Below are 19,980 nucleotides of genomic sequence, written 5' to 3'. Positions count from 1 at the left end.
TCAATGGTTAGTCCTGGCTCTGCACTCAGGAATGATTCCTGGCAGTGCTCAGGGGACCATGTAGAACCAGGGATCAAACCCAGATAGGCCATGTATGTATGTGCAAGGCAAGCACCCTACCACCACTCCCCCATTGTGGCAACAAATTTTTAATGAAAATAAAAAATATTAAACTGGCATTTCTTCATTATCACCTCTCAGGGGCTGTCAGGTCTCGTTCTAACATAGAAAATTAGATGAAGGGGCAATGCTGAAATAACAGAGAGCAAACACTGTGCTCAGGAGCACTCTGCTCTCTCAAGACCCTGGGGTGTCAGTGTGACTAACTGACAGCTGCAGGCCGCCTAACGGTTGGGAACTACCGGCAGATACCGTTAGGAGGCGCTCTCGAGGCGGCCGCGGGATTCCCGCCCTATCCGTTACATGCCCCAGTAACCCCAGCGCGCCGGCGACCGAGAGTAACCTCGCGGTCGGGTGACGGGCCTCCCCCCCCGCCCGGACTCTCGCCTGCTCGCTTCTCAGCCAATAGGAAAGCCGCGCACTAGCGCGGGCCGGCCTCTCCCCGCCCAGACTCCGCCCCCAAGCGGTTAGAGCGGAGTTGTACAAGACTCGGGCCAATCGCCGCTCTAGTTCCCGGTCCTAAGCCCCGCCCTATCCCGCCCACCGATCCCGCCCACCGCCCGAGTCCCATTTACCTAACAAGGCTTCAGACCCGCCCTCGGCCTTATAACTTACCGCGATAAGCCACGCCCCCATCTCAGGGATTGACCAATCAGAAGCCCACATGGCGTCCCTGGGCGGGGCCCGCAGCCAATGCTTGCACGCCGTGGGCGGGCTCCGGGAAAGGGCCGGAATTGGAGGGTGAAGCGCTCGGCGCCGGTGCCCGCATTCGGGGCGCGGAGCTTGGGGGGGGTGGGTCCCTTTGGGGGGCGCCCGGAGCTAAGATGGCGTCGGCGAGTCAAGGGGCCGCGGGGATGGTCCCGACGGAGCTGGTGAGGGTCCTGCGATGGGGGCTAGAAGAGCTGAACCTGGACAAGTTGTCGTCGTCCCTGGGCGCGTCGGAACAGGCGCTGAGGCTCATCATCTCCATCTTCCTGGGTAAGGACCCTCCTCCTGGGGCCCCCCACCAGGCCCCTCTCTGGGGGAGAAGGGGGGACACGACCTCCCTGAGCCAACACCACCCAGCAAGGGCTCTAGTGGGGTGTGGATGTGATCATGCCAACCCAGATGACAGTGGAGTGGATGACAGGTCTTGCTTGCCTGGGGTTTGGGGGTGCTGTGACCTTTGACCCGCACCCCTTTTCTTTCTTTCCCTCTTGGACCCACTCCTCACTTCTCAAGCCACGGGCTTACCTGCCAACTCAGAGGTGGAGTAGAAGACAAGTCTTGCTTGCCTGGGGTCTGGAAGTGCTTTGACCTTTGACCAACACCCCCTTTCTTCCTTTCTTTCCCTCTTGGACCCACTCCTCACTTCTCAAGCCACTGGCTTACCTGCCAGTCCAGAGGTGGAGAGGAAGACAAATCTTGCTTGCCTGCCTGGGGTCTGGAGGTGCTTTGACCTTTAACCTGCACGCCTTTCTTAATTTCTTTCCCTCTTGGACCCCCTCCTCTCTCTCTTCTCAAGCCACTGTCTTATCTGTGTCCCCACCTGACCCGTCCTTATGATCTCTGAGTCCTCTCTGTCCATGTGTTCTTGTTCTTGACATCACCCTTCTTCACACACTTCATTTCTCAGAGGAACCCTAACTTTGGGAATTTTCTTTCAGCCCTGTGGGTGGACCTGCCCGGCCCCTTATCGTAACATAAACCATTGCACTCTATTGCAATTCCTGATGCCCCCCCCCCTTCATAAGTCATTGCACTCAAATGCATTCAAGTGCAAATTGCCTGCTTCTATGACACCGAACATCAGCTCTTTTCTGTCCCTTCGTGTCTTAATAGTGTCTTCTGCCACTCTGACTCTTCCCTACCCCACTCCACCCACCCTGCCAGCCGTCTATCTCCTCCGCCTTTCAACTTTACATCCTCACACCGGTCATTTATTTATCCTAGGTTTGACCATTTCAGTGCTGAATTTGGGAAGCAGGACAACTGCTGACCGCACCTTTCAAAACTACCCCAAGCATTTATTACTCATAGTTCAAAGGATGTGGTGCATCTGAATTGATGTCACAAGCTGTGTTATAACTGTTTTATAGGCTTTTTTCTTTTTTAAATGCATCCCAATTGTGTGTGTGTGTGTGTGTGTGTGTGTGTGTGTGTGTGTGTGTGTGTGTGTGTGTGTGTGTTTAATACAAGCAAGCAGCTGGGCACCAGCAGAAAGACTGCTGCCACTTCTTAGGGACTCTGAGACACCTGTCAAGCCAAACTCTTCTGAGCTTGTTTTCTTAGCCAGGACAAGAGGACTGTCACACTGCCTCATAGGATCACTATAGGAATTCAAAGATTTGATGCATAAGTATTGGCGTCATTGGGTGAAGGTTATGTGGGACATTAGCAAGGAGAGTCGAGTGAGAAAGAATTCAGCAAACTGGGACTGGGACTGAAGCTCTTCACCCCAAGAAGCGTGGGCTCTTTTGGCAGGTGTGAGAAGCCTAAAATGCCAGAAAGAAGTTTGGAATGTGCTCTCTAGTCTCTTTGGTACTCACAGACATCTAATATCACCTGAGGGTGTTAACCAGAACCAGATAATGGAAGACACATTAATTCATATTTAAACAGCCTTAGTTAATAGCAATTTGCCTGTTGTAATAGCAACTCAGATGATCTTCCTTTCTTTCACAGTAAGGGTGCCTCACCCCCACTCTCCACCCAATGGTATCTTTTTTTAGGAGGAGGGGGTTTGGGTCACACCCGGTGGCGGCACTCAGGAGTTACTCTTGGCTCTGTGCTCAGAAATCGCTCCTGGCAGGCTTGGGGGACCATATGGGATGCCGTGAATCCAACCGGGTCTGTCCTGTGTTGGCTGCATGCAAGGAAAACACCTTACCACTGTGCTATCTCTCTGGCCCCCATGGTATCATTTCTAACATAGAAGGGACTCAGTGTTGTGTTTGATTCCTCCTTGTGACCCAGATGTAACTCAAATTTATCAACACCCCAATCTAAAGTTCTTTGCACAACCCTAGCTTTGAACTTCCTACTCCTTCCACCTACTTTTAAACAGGTCATTTCCTGCAAGTGTAATTGGTAATTAGGAGTGGTTTACATTCAGGAGTTAGGAAACTGACTTTTGCTTTCTAGGCTGTAAACTTGAAAGTGGGACCTGTTCAATGGAGTTGGGACTGGAAAGAATTTGGAGTTTGTCTGTTTTGTGCTGGTATAATCTAGCACTGCCTTTGTACTCCCAGGGGGCCGTTACAGGCTGGGGAACTGACTGGGAAATTCTTTTCTCTGAACTCCAGTGTTTTGCTCTGCTTCTTTAAGGTCCACCTGTGGCCCTTAAATATAGACTGAATGAATATTGCATCATCTGGACTGCTGAGCCCCACCTATATTGTTGGTTCTCTTCCTATCTTACCTGGCCTTTGATAACTCAGCATATCTCCTTTTGAGATCAACCAGGACTGGTTGCTGTCTCTTTTCTGCTACATGCCCACGCTTCAGCCATCCACAACTCCTCTCTGGGTGTAAATGAAGGAACTGGAATGAAGGTCCAGCCTTGGTGGCTCAGCATCCAGCTGACCCAGGTTCAATCTCCAGCACCCTGAACCCCACCATGGGTGATCTCTGAGTACAGAGCCAGGAGTAAGCCCTGAACACTGCCAATGTGACTCCCCAAAACCAAAACAAAATTATTTCAATACATGACTATAAAATAAACTTAAGTTGATAACTTTGACATGGGCATGGAGAAAAAGTATATCCTCACGGGAAATCCACTCTCCTTAGAAAGACTTTGTCACTTGTATGGATTGTTAACTAGAATCCATTCAACTTAAAGAGATCCTGTTTCCTGAGCCCAGTTCTACAGGGGCACTGCAGTGTGAGAAGAAACCCTGGGTGCCCAGAAGGCCTGTAGCCCAAAATTATTTGACTCAATTATTTCAAATGAATTGGGTGGCACCTTACTGCAGATCTCCCGAAGGTAAATTCATTTTAGCAGCCGTTTACATTATAGTGTGAGTAATCATTTCTGTCAGTACTGTTTCCTTAACATCTTCCTCTCCTTGAATTCTATGTGCTGAACATATAGGCACTCTAGCATTAGCTTTGAGACTGTTTTACAGGGACCCATGGTAAGCAATATGGTTGGTTGGTTGGTTGGTTGGTTGGTTGTTTTAAAGAAAATTAGTTTATTTAGAGGGGCCAGAGCTGGTAAGTTGTTGTTTTGCATGTGACCGACTTGGGATTGATCCCTAGCACCCCATATGCCAGATGGTGGCCCCCAAACTCAAAACAAACAAAACATAGTTTACTTAAGAAATAAGATTAGTGGGGCCAGAGTGGTTAACACAGCAGTAGGGCATTTGCTTTGCACACAGCTGACCCAGGATGGACACGGGTTCAATTCCCCACATCCCATGTGTTCCCCCAAGCCAGGAATGACTTCTGAGTCAGAAGTAACCCTGGCCCTGCTGGGTGTGTCCCCAAAACAAATAACAAACAAAATAAGATTAGCAAGGGAGTCCCATAAAGTAAAATTAAGTGAAATTGCTCTGGGAATAGGCAAAGCTAGCTTGAAATGTGTAAATGTGTTTGATACCACGTCCCAGCACACACGTATATCTATACATATTCATTTAAACTAAAAAAAATTTTAGCTTATCTTTACTAGAGGCAGAATGTTTAAGCTCTTTTCTCTCCTAATTTTATGTTTCAGTTAATGACCCACTAAATTGATCTCTTGACTCAATAATTGATTGTCCTAAGTTATTTGAGGGCTGGAGAGGTGGTTCATGGATAAGAGTCCTTGCCTTTGAAGGTGAGACACTGAGTTTGATCCCTGAAAAAACGAAAGGAAAAGAAAAAGAAAGTAATTTGAAAAAAACCTGAGTCAGAGATTGGGATTTTCAGTATTCAACAGTTTGAGGAAAATGTAGGCTTAAAAGGGGCCAGATAGCTAGTATAGTGGGCAGGGTACTATTTGTGTTTCATCCCTCCTTGGAATAGATCCTACTGTGAATTGTCCAACCAGTATACCTACTTTAGGGGAAGGCTGCAAGGATATATGCTTGAATTTGTTAGAAGGATAAGGGCCTGGCACAGGGTGAGTAAGGGAGCCAGGCACTCACAGATATTGCATATTGGTCTGTTAGGGGATAGGGAATGTCCATGAGATAAGACCTCTAATAAGTAACCACAATAAAAAGGCAGAGAAGTGTAGCTGCCCTAAGAGAATTGCTGGGTTTTATGAGATTTGAAGATTGGACCTTTCATGAACTTTGACTTTGAACAAGCACACGTCGAGGGTGAGACAGAAGGAACAGCATCAACTATGAAAGACTGAGGTGGAATTGTGTAAGGACTTCTTCAAGGAACCAGAAAGTAGTTGGGGTGGGCTTTACCTCGGGAAGTGGGGGGATAGAAAATAAGACCTGGCAGCTAGATTCTGAAAAACCCTCAAAGCCAATATCACGGGTTTGTCTTAAGTAGAGGACAGGCCTTGGACATTGAGAATGGAGACTTGTGTGGCCAGACTGGACAAAGGAATTAGCATAGACAGGAGTTAGGGGAACTGATGAGAAAGAACAAAGTTCCTAATAATCATGGCCGGAAGGCCAGTGGTTGCACAAAGAGAAGAGGGGTAAGTAGGGATCTTGTGAGCTATTTGAGGAGCCCAGAATCTTGTGCTAATAGAGCCTATAAACAGGTTTATCTACACAGCTGCTCATGCTAGAACCCCAAAAATCATCCAGACACACACACACACACACACACACACACACACACACACACACACACACACACACACCCTTTCCCAACATCCCAGCCATTAGGACCTCAAGTGCCTCTAAGGCATGTCTAAATACATTTGCTTTGGTCTGGAGCGGTAATACAGTGGTTAGGGCCCGGAGAGATAACACAGCAGCAAGCAGGATCGAGGACCAAAGGTGGCTGGTTCGAATCCGGTGTCCCATATGGTCCCCAGTGCCTGCCAGGAGCTATTTCTGAGCAGACAGCCAGGAGTGACCCCTGAGCACTGCCAGGTGTGACCCAAAAACCAAAATAAATAAGTAATACAGCGGTTAGGCTGTCTTGCACACAGTGAACCAAGTTCCATATCTGGCATCATATCCATGATCACCTGAGGCCCTGCCAAGAGTGATCCTGAGTGCAAAGCCCAGGAGCCAGCCCTGAGCACTGCTGAATGTGGCCCCAAACCAAAAATAAATAATAAGTACAACCACACCCTCCCCCCCCCCACTATCTCCAGAACCACCCAAGTAGAGACCTCTTACTTGGTCTCTTTTTTTGTTTCTTTCTTTGTTTTGGTTTTTTGGGTCACACCCAGCATTGCTCAGAGGTTACTTCTGGCTATATGCTCAGAAATTGCTCCTGGCAGGGGCCAGAGAGATAGCATGGAGGTAGGGCATTTGCCTTTCATACAGAAGGACGGTGGTTCAAATCCCGGCATCCCATATGGTCCCCCGAACATTAAATGACTTAATGGCTTTTTTTGTTTGTTTGTTTGTTTGTTTGTTTTGGGCCGCACTCCATAGTGATCAGGTGGTCACTCCTGATTGTACACTCAGGAATCACTCCTGGATGTGCTCAGGGAACCACGTGGAGTGCTAGGGATCAAATCCAGGTTGGCCACATGCAAGACAAGCACCCTACCCACTGTACTATCCCTCTGGCTCCAAATTAGTTAATTTTAATAAAATAAAAAGGACCAAGGGCCAGCGCTGTGGCGCTAGAGGTAAGGTGTCTGTTTTGCCCACACTAGCCTAGGACAGACCGCAGTTTGATACCCCAGTGTCCCATATGGTCCCCCAAGCCAGGAGTGATTTCTGAGTGCATAGCTAGGAGTAACCCCTTCAGTGGGTGTGGCCCCCCAAAAAAGAAGGACCAGATCAATAATACAAGGATTAAGGTGCTTCCCTTGAATATGACGAACATCTGTTACCTCCCTGGCACCCCCCAGAAGTGGCTCCACGCACAGAGCCACTAGTCCCTCAAAGACCCCAAGGATGACCCTGTATTCACCCTTATTCCCCCCAAAATAAAACAAATATTTCATCAAAATAGCCAGAAAGATGATTCACAATTGCAATCACAATTGCGGTATAACAAGGCTTTTATTAAGTAAATAGTGTTTCAGTCCACATAATGACCTAGATTGGGACTTGCTTTAGGATCCAAGGCCAATTCCTAGTGTCTTAAGAGTTGAGAAACTGTATCCCAAGCTCAAGAAAGAAATGGGTCTCAGTGGCCAGAGTTCGCACAGGGGTTAACGTCGTTGCTTTCACTCAGTTGACCTGGATTCAATCCCCACCAAGTGATCTCTGAGCACAGAGCCAGGAGTAAACCCAGAGCAGTGCAGGGTGCAGCCCAAATATCTAAGAAACCAACAAAAAGAGTCTGGGCTCAAAATCCCATTTTTATGGGGCCGGAGCGATAGCTCAGCAATGAGGCTTTTGCCTTGCATGCGGCTGACCCAGGATAGACCTGGGTTCAATCTCCTGCGTCCCATATGATTCCCCAAAGCCAGGAGCAATTTCTGAGCGCATAGCCAGGAGTAGCCCCTGCGTGTCACCAGATGTGCCCCCCCCCCAAAATAAACCCAAAGTGATAGTGATGTTATAATTGGATCAGGGAGGGAATAAAATACAGGAAAATGACAACATTTAGGATGAATTTGCTACACACCAGACCTTGTTCAAAATATTCAACAGGCAGCCCCGCTCCCAAACCCTAAATCTGCTTACTTGCCACTAGCCACTAGATAACGCCTATTTCTGTTATCTCCCTATGCAGGTGGGGATCTGGGGGATATAAAGGTTGAATAACTCTGCTCACACCCATTTCTACCCACCCTAGAGACCTTGCTCTCAACTGGCTAGGGATCTGGAGGAGTGTGGGGGTGAGGAGATAAATGCCTTAGGTCTCTGTTTCACTTCTCACTCGGTGTGGTCAAACCTAGATGCCATCCGCCTAGAAGGTACCTTCCAGCACCCGAAGCCAACGCTGGCCAAGTGGAACAGATGGCCATCCTCCTTAGTAGGAATGTTTGCCTCAAGTCTTGGCCACGAATGCATCTTGGCTGTTCGACTCAGCAAAAATGGCACTTGAAGGTGGAAGGGATTCATTCCTCAGCGCTTCCAAATTGGCCTCGTTGAGGTTTGCAACCGTTAAAAGCAGAGGAAGTCCTGCCGCTCTGTTTCCTTTGGTCCAATCAGAGCTTCAGAGCTAATGCCTTTATCCACTGCCAGAAGCTTTTTTTCGGGTGGCATTGAAAGCCCTATATATAAAGACACCAAAGCAAAACTGGGTGGAAGCAACACAGCATTAACTAAGCAAATGAAACCCTCCCGTCAAGTTAGACCCCAAATCCATTTCTCTAAAAGAAGGAGTCAGGGAAATTGGAGAGAAATACAGCAGGAAAAGCACTTGCCTCGCATGCAGCTGACCAGGATTTAATCCCTGGTCATAATCCTATACAGTCCCTTTGAGATCACAGGAGTGATCCCTGAGTGAAGAGCAAGAGATTGGCCCTTAGTACAGCTGAGTGTGGCCCAACACTACACACTACACACACACACCACCACCACCACCACCACATACAAAAGAGTTGGTTCTAAATGATTCTTATCTTAGTTATAAAAGTCATAAGTATATTTAATCATTTTAATTGTGATAGGGGTTTTTGTTTGTTTGGGGGTCACACCTGATGGTGCTCAGGGGTTACTCCTGGCTCTGCACTCAGGAATCACTCCTGGTATACTCGGGGGATCATATGGGACACTGGGGATCAAACTAGGGTAGGCCACTTGCAAGGCAAATGCCCTATCCTTCCCAAATTGTGTTTTTCCCCCTTGTAGTTTTTGAACTTTATATTTCAATTTTTTTTTTATTTTGTTGTTTGATTTGGGGGCTATACCCAACAATACTCAAGGATTACTCCTCGGTCTGCGTTCAGGAATTTCTTCTGGCCGGCTCGGGGGACCATATGGGATGCCAGGGATCAAACCCTGGCAAAGCAAACGCCCTCCCCGCTGTGCTATTTCCCCAGCCCCTCTACATTTTAATTTCTTGTTTGGTTTTAAGGCCCTCCACCCTGAATAGCCGGGTGTTCAGGGCATACTCCTGGCAGGACTCGGGGACCACTTGTAGCAGGAGTTAAGCTGCAAGTATTGGCTGCAAGGAAGGCCTTATCTCCTGCACGAGCTCTCAGCCCCCCTAGTCTACATATTTTGTTTAGACTTTATTTTAATTCTTAGTCACAAATTTCAACATTGCTGAAAGCTTCCGGTTTGCAGGTTTGTTTTCTCTTTTCCGGTTGTTGTTGCCATGGTGGGTGGTGGGGGGGTGTCACCTGGGATTACACCCTTTGTTGTGGTGCTGTGACTGAGCTCTGTAGGTGGGTGGATTCTAGGAATCCAGCTCACCGCCTCCTACCTGCCAGGCAGTTATTAACAACTGCGCATATCCCTGGGCATCTGAATCTTTTTCCAGGGGGCCTGAGAGAGCACCTTGGGTAGCTTGCAAGAGGCTGACCCAGCTTTGATTCCTGGCACCACATATGGTCCTGAGCCCCACTAGGAGTGATCCCCGAACACAGGGTCAGGAGTAAATCCTGAGCACAGTTTGGTGTGGACCACCACCACCAGCCACTTCTTTTGGTTTTGAGTTGGAGCCATACCTGGCTCTACAGTGAGAAATCAGTCTTGGAGGTGCTCAGGGGACCATATGGGATGCCAGGGATCAAATCCAAGTTGGCCACATGCAAGGCAAGCACCCTATCCACTGTACTATCTCTCCAACCTATCAGCTGCTGGGTTTTTTTGTTTGTTTTGTTTTGGTTTTGGTTTTGGGCCACACCTGTTTGACGCTCAGGGGTTACTCCTGGCTATGCATCAGAAGTCGCTCCTGGCTTGGGGGGACCATATGGGACGCCGGGGGATCGAACCGAGATCCGTCCTATGCTAGCGCTTGCAAGACAGACACCTTACCTCTAGCGCCATCTTCCTGGCCCCTCAGCTGCTGTTTTTTTTTTTTTTTTTTTTTTTTTTTTTTTTTTTATGGTTTTTGGGTCACACCCGGCAGTGCTCAGGGGTTATTCCTGGCTCCATGCTCAGAAATTGCTCCTGGCAGGCTCGGGGGACCATATGGGACGTTGGGATTTGAACTGATGACCTCCTGCATGAAAGGCAAATGCCTTACCTCCATGCTATCTCTCCAGCCCCCAGCTGCTGTTTTTTAATCGAACCCTCCTGTGCCTTACTTTGCACAAAACTTCATGTTTTTTGGGTTTTGGTTTTTTTTTGGGGGGGGGGGGGAGGGGGGCATACCCATTTAATGCTCAGGGGTTACTCCTGGCTAAGCGCTCAGAAATTGCCCCTGGCTTGGGGGGACCATATAGGACACTGGGGGATCAAACCGCGGTCCTTTCTTGGCTAGCGCTTGCAAGGCAGACACCTCACCTCTAGTGCCACCTCTCCAGCCCTAAAACTTCATATTTTGAATAACTTTATAATATATGTTTGTTTTTGATGGGAGGGTAGAACCATATCTGGAGGTGCTAAGGGGGTTATATCTGGTGTTCAGAAGTGGCTCAGGCAGTGCATGGGGGACCATTATGTGGTATGAAGGATTTCAACAGGGGTTGACTTTATGGGTTTACTGCCTCTCTGCCCAGCTCCCACCCCCACCCCACCATTAACTTTAATATCAGATAGCATCATTTCTCTGCAGAAGTATGGACAAAAAAGGGTACATGAGATGAGATGATATATAAAATACATTTCACCAGAAAAAGGAAGGAGGACCAGAGAGATAATACAGTGAATAGGGCTTGCATGAAGCCATCTCAGCACCCAGTATGGTCCCACAAGCCCTGCCAAGAGTGACCTCTGAGTACAGAAACAGGAGTAAGAATTACATACCCGCTAACCTTAAACCTGCCTGTCAACTGTGGAAATGCAGTGGCTATATTCAGGTGAGCCACCTTTTATTTTATTTATTTATTTATTTTGAGGTTTTGGGTCACACCTAGTGGTGCTCAGGGATTACTTACTCCTGGCTCTGTGCTCAGAAATCACTCCTGGCAGGCATGGGGGACTGACCATATGGGTCAGCCTCCTGCAGGTTAAACGCCGTATCACTGTGCTATCTCTCCAGCCCCAAACTGTAGTCTTACATCAAGAATTTGCACCTGGGTGGCAGGTCAATGCAGACAATGTGCTTCCTCCAACCTAGAACTTAGTTGGCCTTCTCATCCCACTCCACCCCCAGCCTGCCTGAAGTCTGTCAGGATTTTCTGACTTCTCCATGACTCCTCTATTGCGACACCCGAGTACTGGCTTTCTCTCAGCCCTATATATGCTTGTTATTCTCTGCAGCTGGATGGCCTCCCTCATCTCTGCTTGACTAGACTCTTCCATACACTTGAAGGCCGAGGCGAAAAGCCATTTTCTTTTTTGGTTTTGGGCCACATCTGGCAATGCTCAGAGGATATTCCTGGCTTTTCATTCAGGATCACTCCTGACAGTGCTCAGGGAACAGATGGCAGGGATCGAACCCTGGTTGGCCACATGCAGTGCAAATACCTTCTCTCACCAGCCCCAAAGCCTTTTTCCTATTGAAAGATAAATTCCATTTTTTAAAAGGTGGCTGGGGGGCTGGAGAGTTAGCGTGCACACACACACACACACACACACACACACACACACACACACACACACACACACGACTACTGTTTCCCCACAGATTGTTTCACTATTTACTTCAGCCATCCAGCTCCTCAGACTCCAAAATAAAAGCCAAAATTAAGGTAGAGTTATACAGGGGTCAGAATGGAGTGATAGCACAGCGGTAGAACATTTTTGCCTTGCATGCTGATGGCCTGGGACGGCACCGGATTCCATCTCCAGCATCCCATATGGTTCCCCAAACCTGCCAGGAGTAACCTCTGAGCACCATAGGGTGTGGCCCAAAAACCAAAAAAAAAAAAAAAAAAAAAAAGTTATGCCATTTATCTATTAACAGGGAGTTCTGGCTTTTTTAAAAATTTTAATACTGTTTCTATCAAGTAACAGCCATATTTAGAAATGATACAAAAATTACAGAGTTTTTTTATTTTACAAGCAGTCAAGTCACCACAGAAACTTCTAGAAAAGAGCTTTCACATACTGTAAGAGTGTACATGTGGTACTGGAGACTGAATCGAAGTCAACCACATGAAAGGCAAGCGCCCTGTCTGTTATGCTATCACTGCAGCCCCTTTGCTTATAGTTTGATTTTGGGACACACTGGTAGGACTCAGGACTCAGTGAAACCTCGGTCTCCCTTATGCAAAGCAGGCACTCAACCTCCAGGCTATCTCTCCAGCCCCTCCACCCAAGTAGTTTTAAATGCTCCTCTTTCCTTCTCTATAAATGGGTATCTCCTGTCTTTCCAAGGGGATTCCAAGTATGGTCTTGGAATCTATAGAGTTTCTGTGTCTCCTGGAGACATTTAGACAAGTTTCCTGACCTACCCCAGACTAATGGAAGAGAACACTGAAGACTTCCTGGGCCTGATTGGTGCAAGAGTAAGGCACTTTCTTTACATGCAGCTGACCAAGGCGCAAGCCTCCAACCAGAGCAATGCAGAGTATGGCCCATTAAACAAAAGAAATTTATTTCTTCAAGTATATCCTCCCCTAACTGCATCCTAAAAGTATAAAACATTCCTATTTGGCAGAATTTAGCAGTTTTGTTGAAAGTCTTAAGAACACTCAAAAAATTTCCCAAAACTAGAAGATAGTACAGGGGTTAAGGTGCTTGCCTTGTACCCAGTTAATCCCAGTTCAATTTCCAGCTCTACTTATAGTTCACCCAAACACTGCCAGGAGAGATCGCTAAGCCCTGAGCCTAGAGTAAACCTGGAGCCGAGCCAGGTGGGGCCCAAAACCCCCAAAAGAAAAAATTTTTTTTCATAGAAAGTAATGTTGGGCCCGGAGAGATAGCACAGCGGTGTTTGCCTTGCAAGCAGCCGATCCAGGACCAAAGGTGGTTGGTTCGAATACCGGTGTCCCATATGGTCCCCTGAGCCTGCCAGGAGCTATTTCTGAGCAGACAGCCAGGAGTAACCCCTGAGCACCGCCGGGTGTGACCCAAAAAAAACCAAAAAAAAAAAAAAAAAAAGAAAGTAATGTAATTTCCACTCCCAAAATAACCCACTAAGTGGTACCAAAATAGACTATTCTGCTTTCTAATGGGGAAGCCTGTATCGAATAAAATAGGTCCTAAGAGGACTTTTTTAAGTGCTGTTGTATCCTGAGCATTTGAAGTAAACAAAAAACCTCTCAGATTCTTTCTAAATTTGTTTTCCCCATTTGTCTACGTTTCTTGTCACTCTTCAAATATGATTATTAGTGAGTCACCGTGAATCTCCTTTCTCTCAGTGATAGTGCTACAGCATTATCTTCATTATAACTATCAGCATCATTACGCCATCTGCCTCACACTTTTCAATGAGGTTAAAAATATAGAGATTTTTTTTTCCTCCTAAAGTTGTTGAACTCAATAGTTCCATTTTTCCTTTTCCATCTCGCATCAACCATTTTGTGTATTTTAGCCTACACCCTGTAGTGCTTCGGGGCTCCCACCCCTCTAGGCTGGGGTCTCTCCCAGCTTCATTGGGGCGAGGTGCTTTAGGAAGGCTGGGATTGAGCCAAGGTCAGCCACGTGCAAACAAACACCAGTGAAAAGCACCTGTAACCCCTCTACTCTCTTAGACCCCTGTTGGCTTGGTTTGTGTGGTGTTTGGGATCAAAGCCAAGACCTCATGCATGCAGAGTGAGCCTACTCCACTGAGCCCCATCCCTGACCCTTACTTGCATCAGCGACCTTGAGCAATATAGCATTCCCCTGCTGGAGTGTGTCACATTTCTTAATACAGTAAATAAATTATGGCTTGTAGCTTCAACAAAGATGAGGTGCCCTGGTTGCAGCTGGCCAGGAAAGCTGTTGTAAGCAAACTGTCCTAAAAAAAAACAATCTTTAGTAGTTGTGTGGGGTAGGTAGGTAGGGGTGTGTGTGTGTGTGTGTGTGTGTGTGTGTGTGTGTGTGTGTGTGTTGATATTTCCACAGCTGATCAAGGATTTGTGTGTGTGTGTGTGTGTGTGTGTGTGTGTATGTGTGTGTGAATTTGACATTTCCTAGCTGGTCTAGAGTGTGCGTATTATGTTGACATTTTTCCAAATGATCGGGCACTAGGATATTCATGGCCCACTTGGTTCTCTTGGGGAATAATAGCTTTCTAAAGACATTCAGCATTTATCCATAATTTGTGTGGGCCAAAAGCTAGTGTATTATTCATCTTTATTTTTCCTATTTTCAAAATGGGAAGGGGAGAAAAATAATTAGGAAACATTATATATAATAATATATAATATATAATAATAATTAGAAACACAATTGAGCTGATGAGGGCACCGAAATAACACAGAGATTAAGGTATAATCTTTGCATACTACTGATCCTGGTTCAGTTTCCAGCACTTGATCCCCACACACCAGCCAAGAGTGGTATCTGCAGGTGTGGCCCTTCTCCAAAATAGTTTGTGGTTGTTTTTTGGTTTTTGGGTCACACCTGGCAGCGCTCAGGGATTACTCCTGGTTCTATGCTCAAAAATCGTTCCTGGCAGGCTCAGGGGACCTTATGGGATGCTGAGATTCGAATCACCATCCTTCTACATGCGAGGCAAACGCCCTACCTCTACGCTATCTCTCTGGCCCCCCCAAAAGAGTATTTTTAATATCATTTTGTGGGAGGGAGTATCTCAAAAATAAAGTGCCTGCTTCCCTTTGTGAGGCCCTGGGTTCAATCCCAACACTGAAACTAAATGGAAAAAGAAGGCTCTTTTATTTACAGATTTAAATTCCTCCCTATTCAGTTAGTGACTCTGTGAAGGTATGTGAGATGTGTGACACTCTGGAGACCTTAAGTGAAGACTTCAAAGAAACACATACATAGACCATAATTGTCTCTAGAAGCAGCTAACAGGAATATCAGCATTTCATAACTTCAGGGCAGCAGAAAAAAAGAGGCAAAGTCAGTTCTACTTGATCCCATCCAGCTTTTGTGTTTTGTGTTCTCTCTCTCTCTATCTGTCTCTCTCTCTCTGTCTCTCTCTCTGTCTCTGTCTCTCTCTCTCTCTCTCTCTCTCTCTCTCTCTCTCTCTCTCTCTCTCTTCCCCCCACTCCCAAATAGTACTCAGTATTTATTTCTAGCTCTGTGCTCAGGGATCACTTCTAGTGGGGATCAGAGGACCACAAATGGTGCTGGGGATTGAACTCAGTCAACTGTGTACAATGTCAAACATTCTACCTGCTATAGCTCCAGCCCCCAACTTGTGTTCTTCACTCACTCAAGTAGAGTATATAAGTGCCTGGCTCTAGCCAGAGACTAGTTTAAATTAAAAATAAAAACGCTTTGTCAGTTCTAGATGCTTTTCAGTACCAACTTTCCTTGTTGCTATGGCATTTTCATACAGAAAGCTTATATGGTCGTAGCTGTTACATAAAATTATAAATGGGAAGAGAGTCATTTTGCAGGCAATTAAGATGTGAATATTTTTTTAAAAAAAAAAAAAAAAAAAAGAAGAGGGCTGGAAATGAGAGTACAATGGGTAAGGTGCTTGTCTTGTATGCAGTCAACCCAGGTTCAGTCCCCAGCATCTGATGAGGTCCCCCTGGCAGGAGTGATTCCTGAGTGCAAAGCCAGGAGTAACCCCTGAGCATTACTGGGTATGGTCCCAAAAAAGCAAATGAACTAACAGTGAGACTGAAAAAAATAGTCCTGATGCAGTTTAAGAGAAGGGAGCCTAGCCCTGTTAATGAGGTAAATGGATTCTAGCTCTTGAGGTTTCCAGTTTCTGGTGCGATAGCAATTCTAAACTCGGATTCTAAACTCGGACAGATTTGGACTCCACTCTGAATTACTGTCCATAAATATAAAAGTGCTGCTGGCCAGCCAGCTGGAATAGTGCCGCATCATGCTCCACCGACACAGATCTCAGTCAGACAAGTGAAAGATTGATTACAGGTAGAAATCAAATATTGAAGCCCTGGCTTAAAATATTAAATACTTGTCTTTTTATTTTGTTTGGGTTTGGGTTTGGGGCCCCACTCAGTGGTGCTCAGGGATTTTTCCTGGCTCTGCACTTAGGAATTACTCCTGGTGGTACTGGGGGGACCATATGGGATGCTACAGATTGAATTGGGGTTGGTTGCATGCAAGGCAAGTGCCCTACCCATTGTACTATATCTCTGGCCCTGAATGAGATGTGTCCTTTTATTACACTGTAAAAAATATGGTTGTCTTTTTCTTTTCTTTTCCTTTTTAAGTGAAGCAATGTTGTTTTTTTGTTTTGTTTTGTTTTTTGTTTTTTTGGGGGGGTCACGCCCGGCGGTGCTCAGGGGTTACTCCTGGCTGTCTGCTCAGAAATAGCTCCTGGCAGGCACGGGGGACCATATGGGACACCGGGATTCTAACCAACCACCTTTGGTCCTGGATCGGCTGCTTGCAAGGCAAACGCCGCTGTGCTATCTCTCCGGGCCCGCAATGTTGTTTTTTATTGAGTAAAACTTGCTTAGAAAGATGTAAAGGGAGAAAAAGAACATTGGCTTCTCCAGAGTGGAAATAAATAAGCAAGAAAGAGACGAGCAAGTGAGATGTGTTCAAGGGAAAACATAGGCTTCCAAGAGCAAGTAAAAATAAATGATTTTTCATCTCTTTTTTTTTTTTTTTTTTTTGGTTTTTGGGCCACACCTGGCAGTGCTCAGGGGTTACTCCTGGCTCTCTGCTCAGAAATAGCTCCTGGCAGGCACGGGGGACCATATGGGACACCGGGATTCTAACCAACCACCTTTGGTCCTGGATCGGCTGCTTGCAAGGCAAACGCCGCTGTGCTCTCTCTCCGAGCCCCGATTTTTCATCTTTTGACCATCCTACCCCCCACTAGATCTCCACCAAATAATTTTCAGATGCCAATGTGAAAAGAACCGGGTAATTTCCAGCCTATATGATCAGGGATAAATGGGAGTGAATTGAAATGAAAAACTTTTGGGGCCAAAAGATAGTACAGTGGGTAGAGCGCTTGTCTTGCACATGGTTCGCCCAGATTTGCTCTTTGGCATCCCCCATGGTCCTCTGAACCCACCAGGATTAATCCTTGAGCTCAAAGCCAGAAGTAAAGCCTAAACACTGCTGGATATGGTCCAAAAACAAACACAAATGGGGCCGGAGAGATAGCATAGAGGTAAGGCTTTTGCCTTTCATGCAGAAGGTCATCGGTTCGAATCCCGGTGTCCCATATGGTCCCCTGTGCCTGCAGGGAGCAATTTCTGAGCATGGAGCCAGGAGTAACCCCTGAGCTCTGCCAGGTGTGACCCAAAAACCACAAATAAATAAACAAATAAATAAAAATAAACACAAACAAAATGAAAAAAATTCCAGGACTACAAAGAATTCAATCAAAATGAAAAGGTAACCCCCAGAATGAGAAAAGACGTGACCCACATCGCCATTTGGTCTCATGTGCCCCACCAGCGCACACTCTCTCCACCCACAAGCACCAAACTGGAAGGAGCCCTCAAGCATGCCAGGTGTGACCCCTAAACCTGTTGCTCATGAAGATGTTATTTATTTTTTCATCCCTGACCCAGTTTCCCTGAGTCCTAGACCTTAGTTGGGGAAATGTTGACTATTCAGCTGGGGATGACTTTGAGAAATGAGCCTGACTACTACTAATGCACTGATAATGGGAGTTGGGACAAGGAGGCTACTCGAGTCCCATGTGAACAGACAGTTCTAGAGAACACCTCAACTGAATTGAAAATGAGGCTTGGGAATGCTGTAGATGAAAAGATAAGCAAATCTAAACACGGGCATGCCCGTGTGACTCTGAGCCTGGCTGTTAGGAAGGGTTGAGAAATCGAGATAATGTAGCTGTGGCTTTATAAAAGCACACACCACTTAGGAGTGATTCACCCCTAGGCCACTGCCAAATGCGAAGGCATGTGGCAAGAAAATCAGAACAGAAATCCAGCGTTGGAGATGCCTGCCGCCCTCTTGCACTGTGTGCTTTTCACCTCTGGCCTCGTTCCTTATCTATTTCACTAAAGGTCTGCCCACGGTGATTTCCAGGTTTCTCAGGCTATAAGAATTCTGTGTATGCCCATACTTAACGTTGCTGCGGGTAACTTATCCCCCACCCCAGGCTACCCTGAGATTGTAGGTGTGGAGGGAAAAGGTATGTGGGCATCTTGCCCTTACTATCAAGGCTTCGTCTCCTGAACGAAACAAAAGACCAGCTCCAAGGAAATCAATCTGTAGCCAAGAGGACACCCCCCTATAGTGTTCATAATCGAAGTGTTCTTGTGATCTGGGAATCAGTAACTAAGTTATCTGTACCTTAAAACCTTAAAAAAAGAAAAACTGTCAAGCAGAGCTTCTTCTCCCGCTAACTCTCCATTGAGATATCTATATATCTACCTATAGTTGTTGTTGGTTTGGTTTGTTTTGGTTTGGTTTAATTTGGGGCCATATACTCCTCTCTCTCTCTCTCTCTCTCTGCTCAGGAATCACTCTTTGCAAAGCTCAGGGGAGGACCCTGTGGGTGCCAGATACTGATGCCGGGTCAGTGTCATACCAAGCGCCTTTCCCACTCTCCTCTCTGTGCTCACTTCCTTCATCACAAGCCCACATCCAGGCCTCCATCCCCATCACATTGTTGCTCTCTCAGTTCCCAGGGAAACTGCAGTTCAGCCATGCCTGCCTTTTCCTCTCCCACCTCAGACTCTGTGGCGTTTCGTGTTAGTACAACTCCAGGGCAAAGTCTTCCTCTCCCCATGTAATCTCTCCTGAATTGACCTCCTTGTTTTCTGTTTTCTCTCACCTCACCTTCTTGTGCTTAAACTCCCTCACATACAGGCGTTTTCCACGACTCCGCCCTTGGCCTACCCTTCTTTGTGGTCGGGCCCTGTGGGAACGTCCCTTTTGTCCTGCCTCCACCTGTCACCACCACCACCACCTGCACCAGCTCTCTCCTCCAGTCTTTGTGTCTGTCCAGGGCACCACCTTCTTTCTGACCACCAGGACACGGAACCTTGAGGTCAGTGGTCTTCACCTTGGGCTGCGGGTTCCCAAGGCTTTCTGGGGGTGCATGGCTTACGTCTATCGCTTTAAGGCAATTAAGTTTCCGAAGTTTCAGCAGCTTCTACTCTTTTCTAAAATAAATGTACTTGAGATGGTCTGCCCAGAGGGGTCTATTTCTCTAAATCTTTCAGTCTTTCTTTCCAGCCTTAAAAAAAAGAAGGGGTGGGGGGTTGGAGACAGACACCAAGGTTTGTCCCCAAGGCATAAATGTCATAGGATACCCTGAAAATAAGGCTTCAAGGCACAGCAGTTTGGTTTTATTCAAGCAGCAAATTGATGACAGCTTTCTGCTTTCAGTCTCAAAAGTAGAACCCATGGGGCCTAAGAGAGAATACAGGGGATTAGACAGTTTTGTCTTGCATGTGGGCCCCAGTTCGATCCCTGCACTATGTTCTATGGTCACCCGAGTACTGCCAGGAATGATCCCTGAACACCAACTGGCATGGCACAGAAACCAAAAAGAATTTTACAAGTATTTTTAGGGAATCAGAGAAAACTCAAGGGGATTGATACACAGCTCTGCCCAGTTTGATCGAAAGCACCTTGCCCCCCAGCACTGACAGGTGACCACACACAGTAGAATTCTGAATAAAATGGTCCGAGCCAGATAAGGACCACCGGGGATAAGGTGCTTGCCTTGCACATGGCCAAACCTGATCCCCAGATCACATAT

At 46.7% G+C, this 19,980-nt stretch overlaps 1 protein-coding gene across 1 annotated transcript in view; it reads left to right on the top strand.

The window, feature by feature from the left end:
* Window positions 1-921: 921 nt before the first annotated feature.
* LPCAT3 (lysophosphatidylcholine acyltransferase 3) overlaps window positions 922-19,980 on the top strand; it is a 38,753-nt gene continuing 19,694 nt past the window's right edge. The window contains exon 1 of the mRNA XM_049772162.1: window positions 922-1,098. Coding sequence (XP_049628119.1) covers window positions 945-1,098 — 154 coding nt within the window. The 5' untranslated portion in view covers window positions 922-944. The remainder of the gene's footprint in view (window positions 1,099-19,980) is intronic.

Source organism: Suncus etruscus, chromosome 4 (assembly GCF_024139225.1).
Source record: "Suncus etruscus isolate mSunEtr1 chromosome 4, mSunEtr1.pri.cur, whole genome shotgun sequence".
Classification (NCBI taxonomy): domain Eukaryota; kingdom Metazoa; phylum Chordata; class Mammalia; order Eulipotyphla; family Soricidae; genus Suncus; species Suncus etruscus.
Note: the sequence above shows the minus strand (reverse complement) of the source record. Positions and strands in the feature narration are given on the sequence as shown.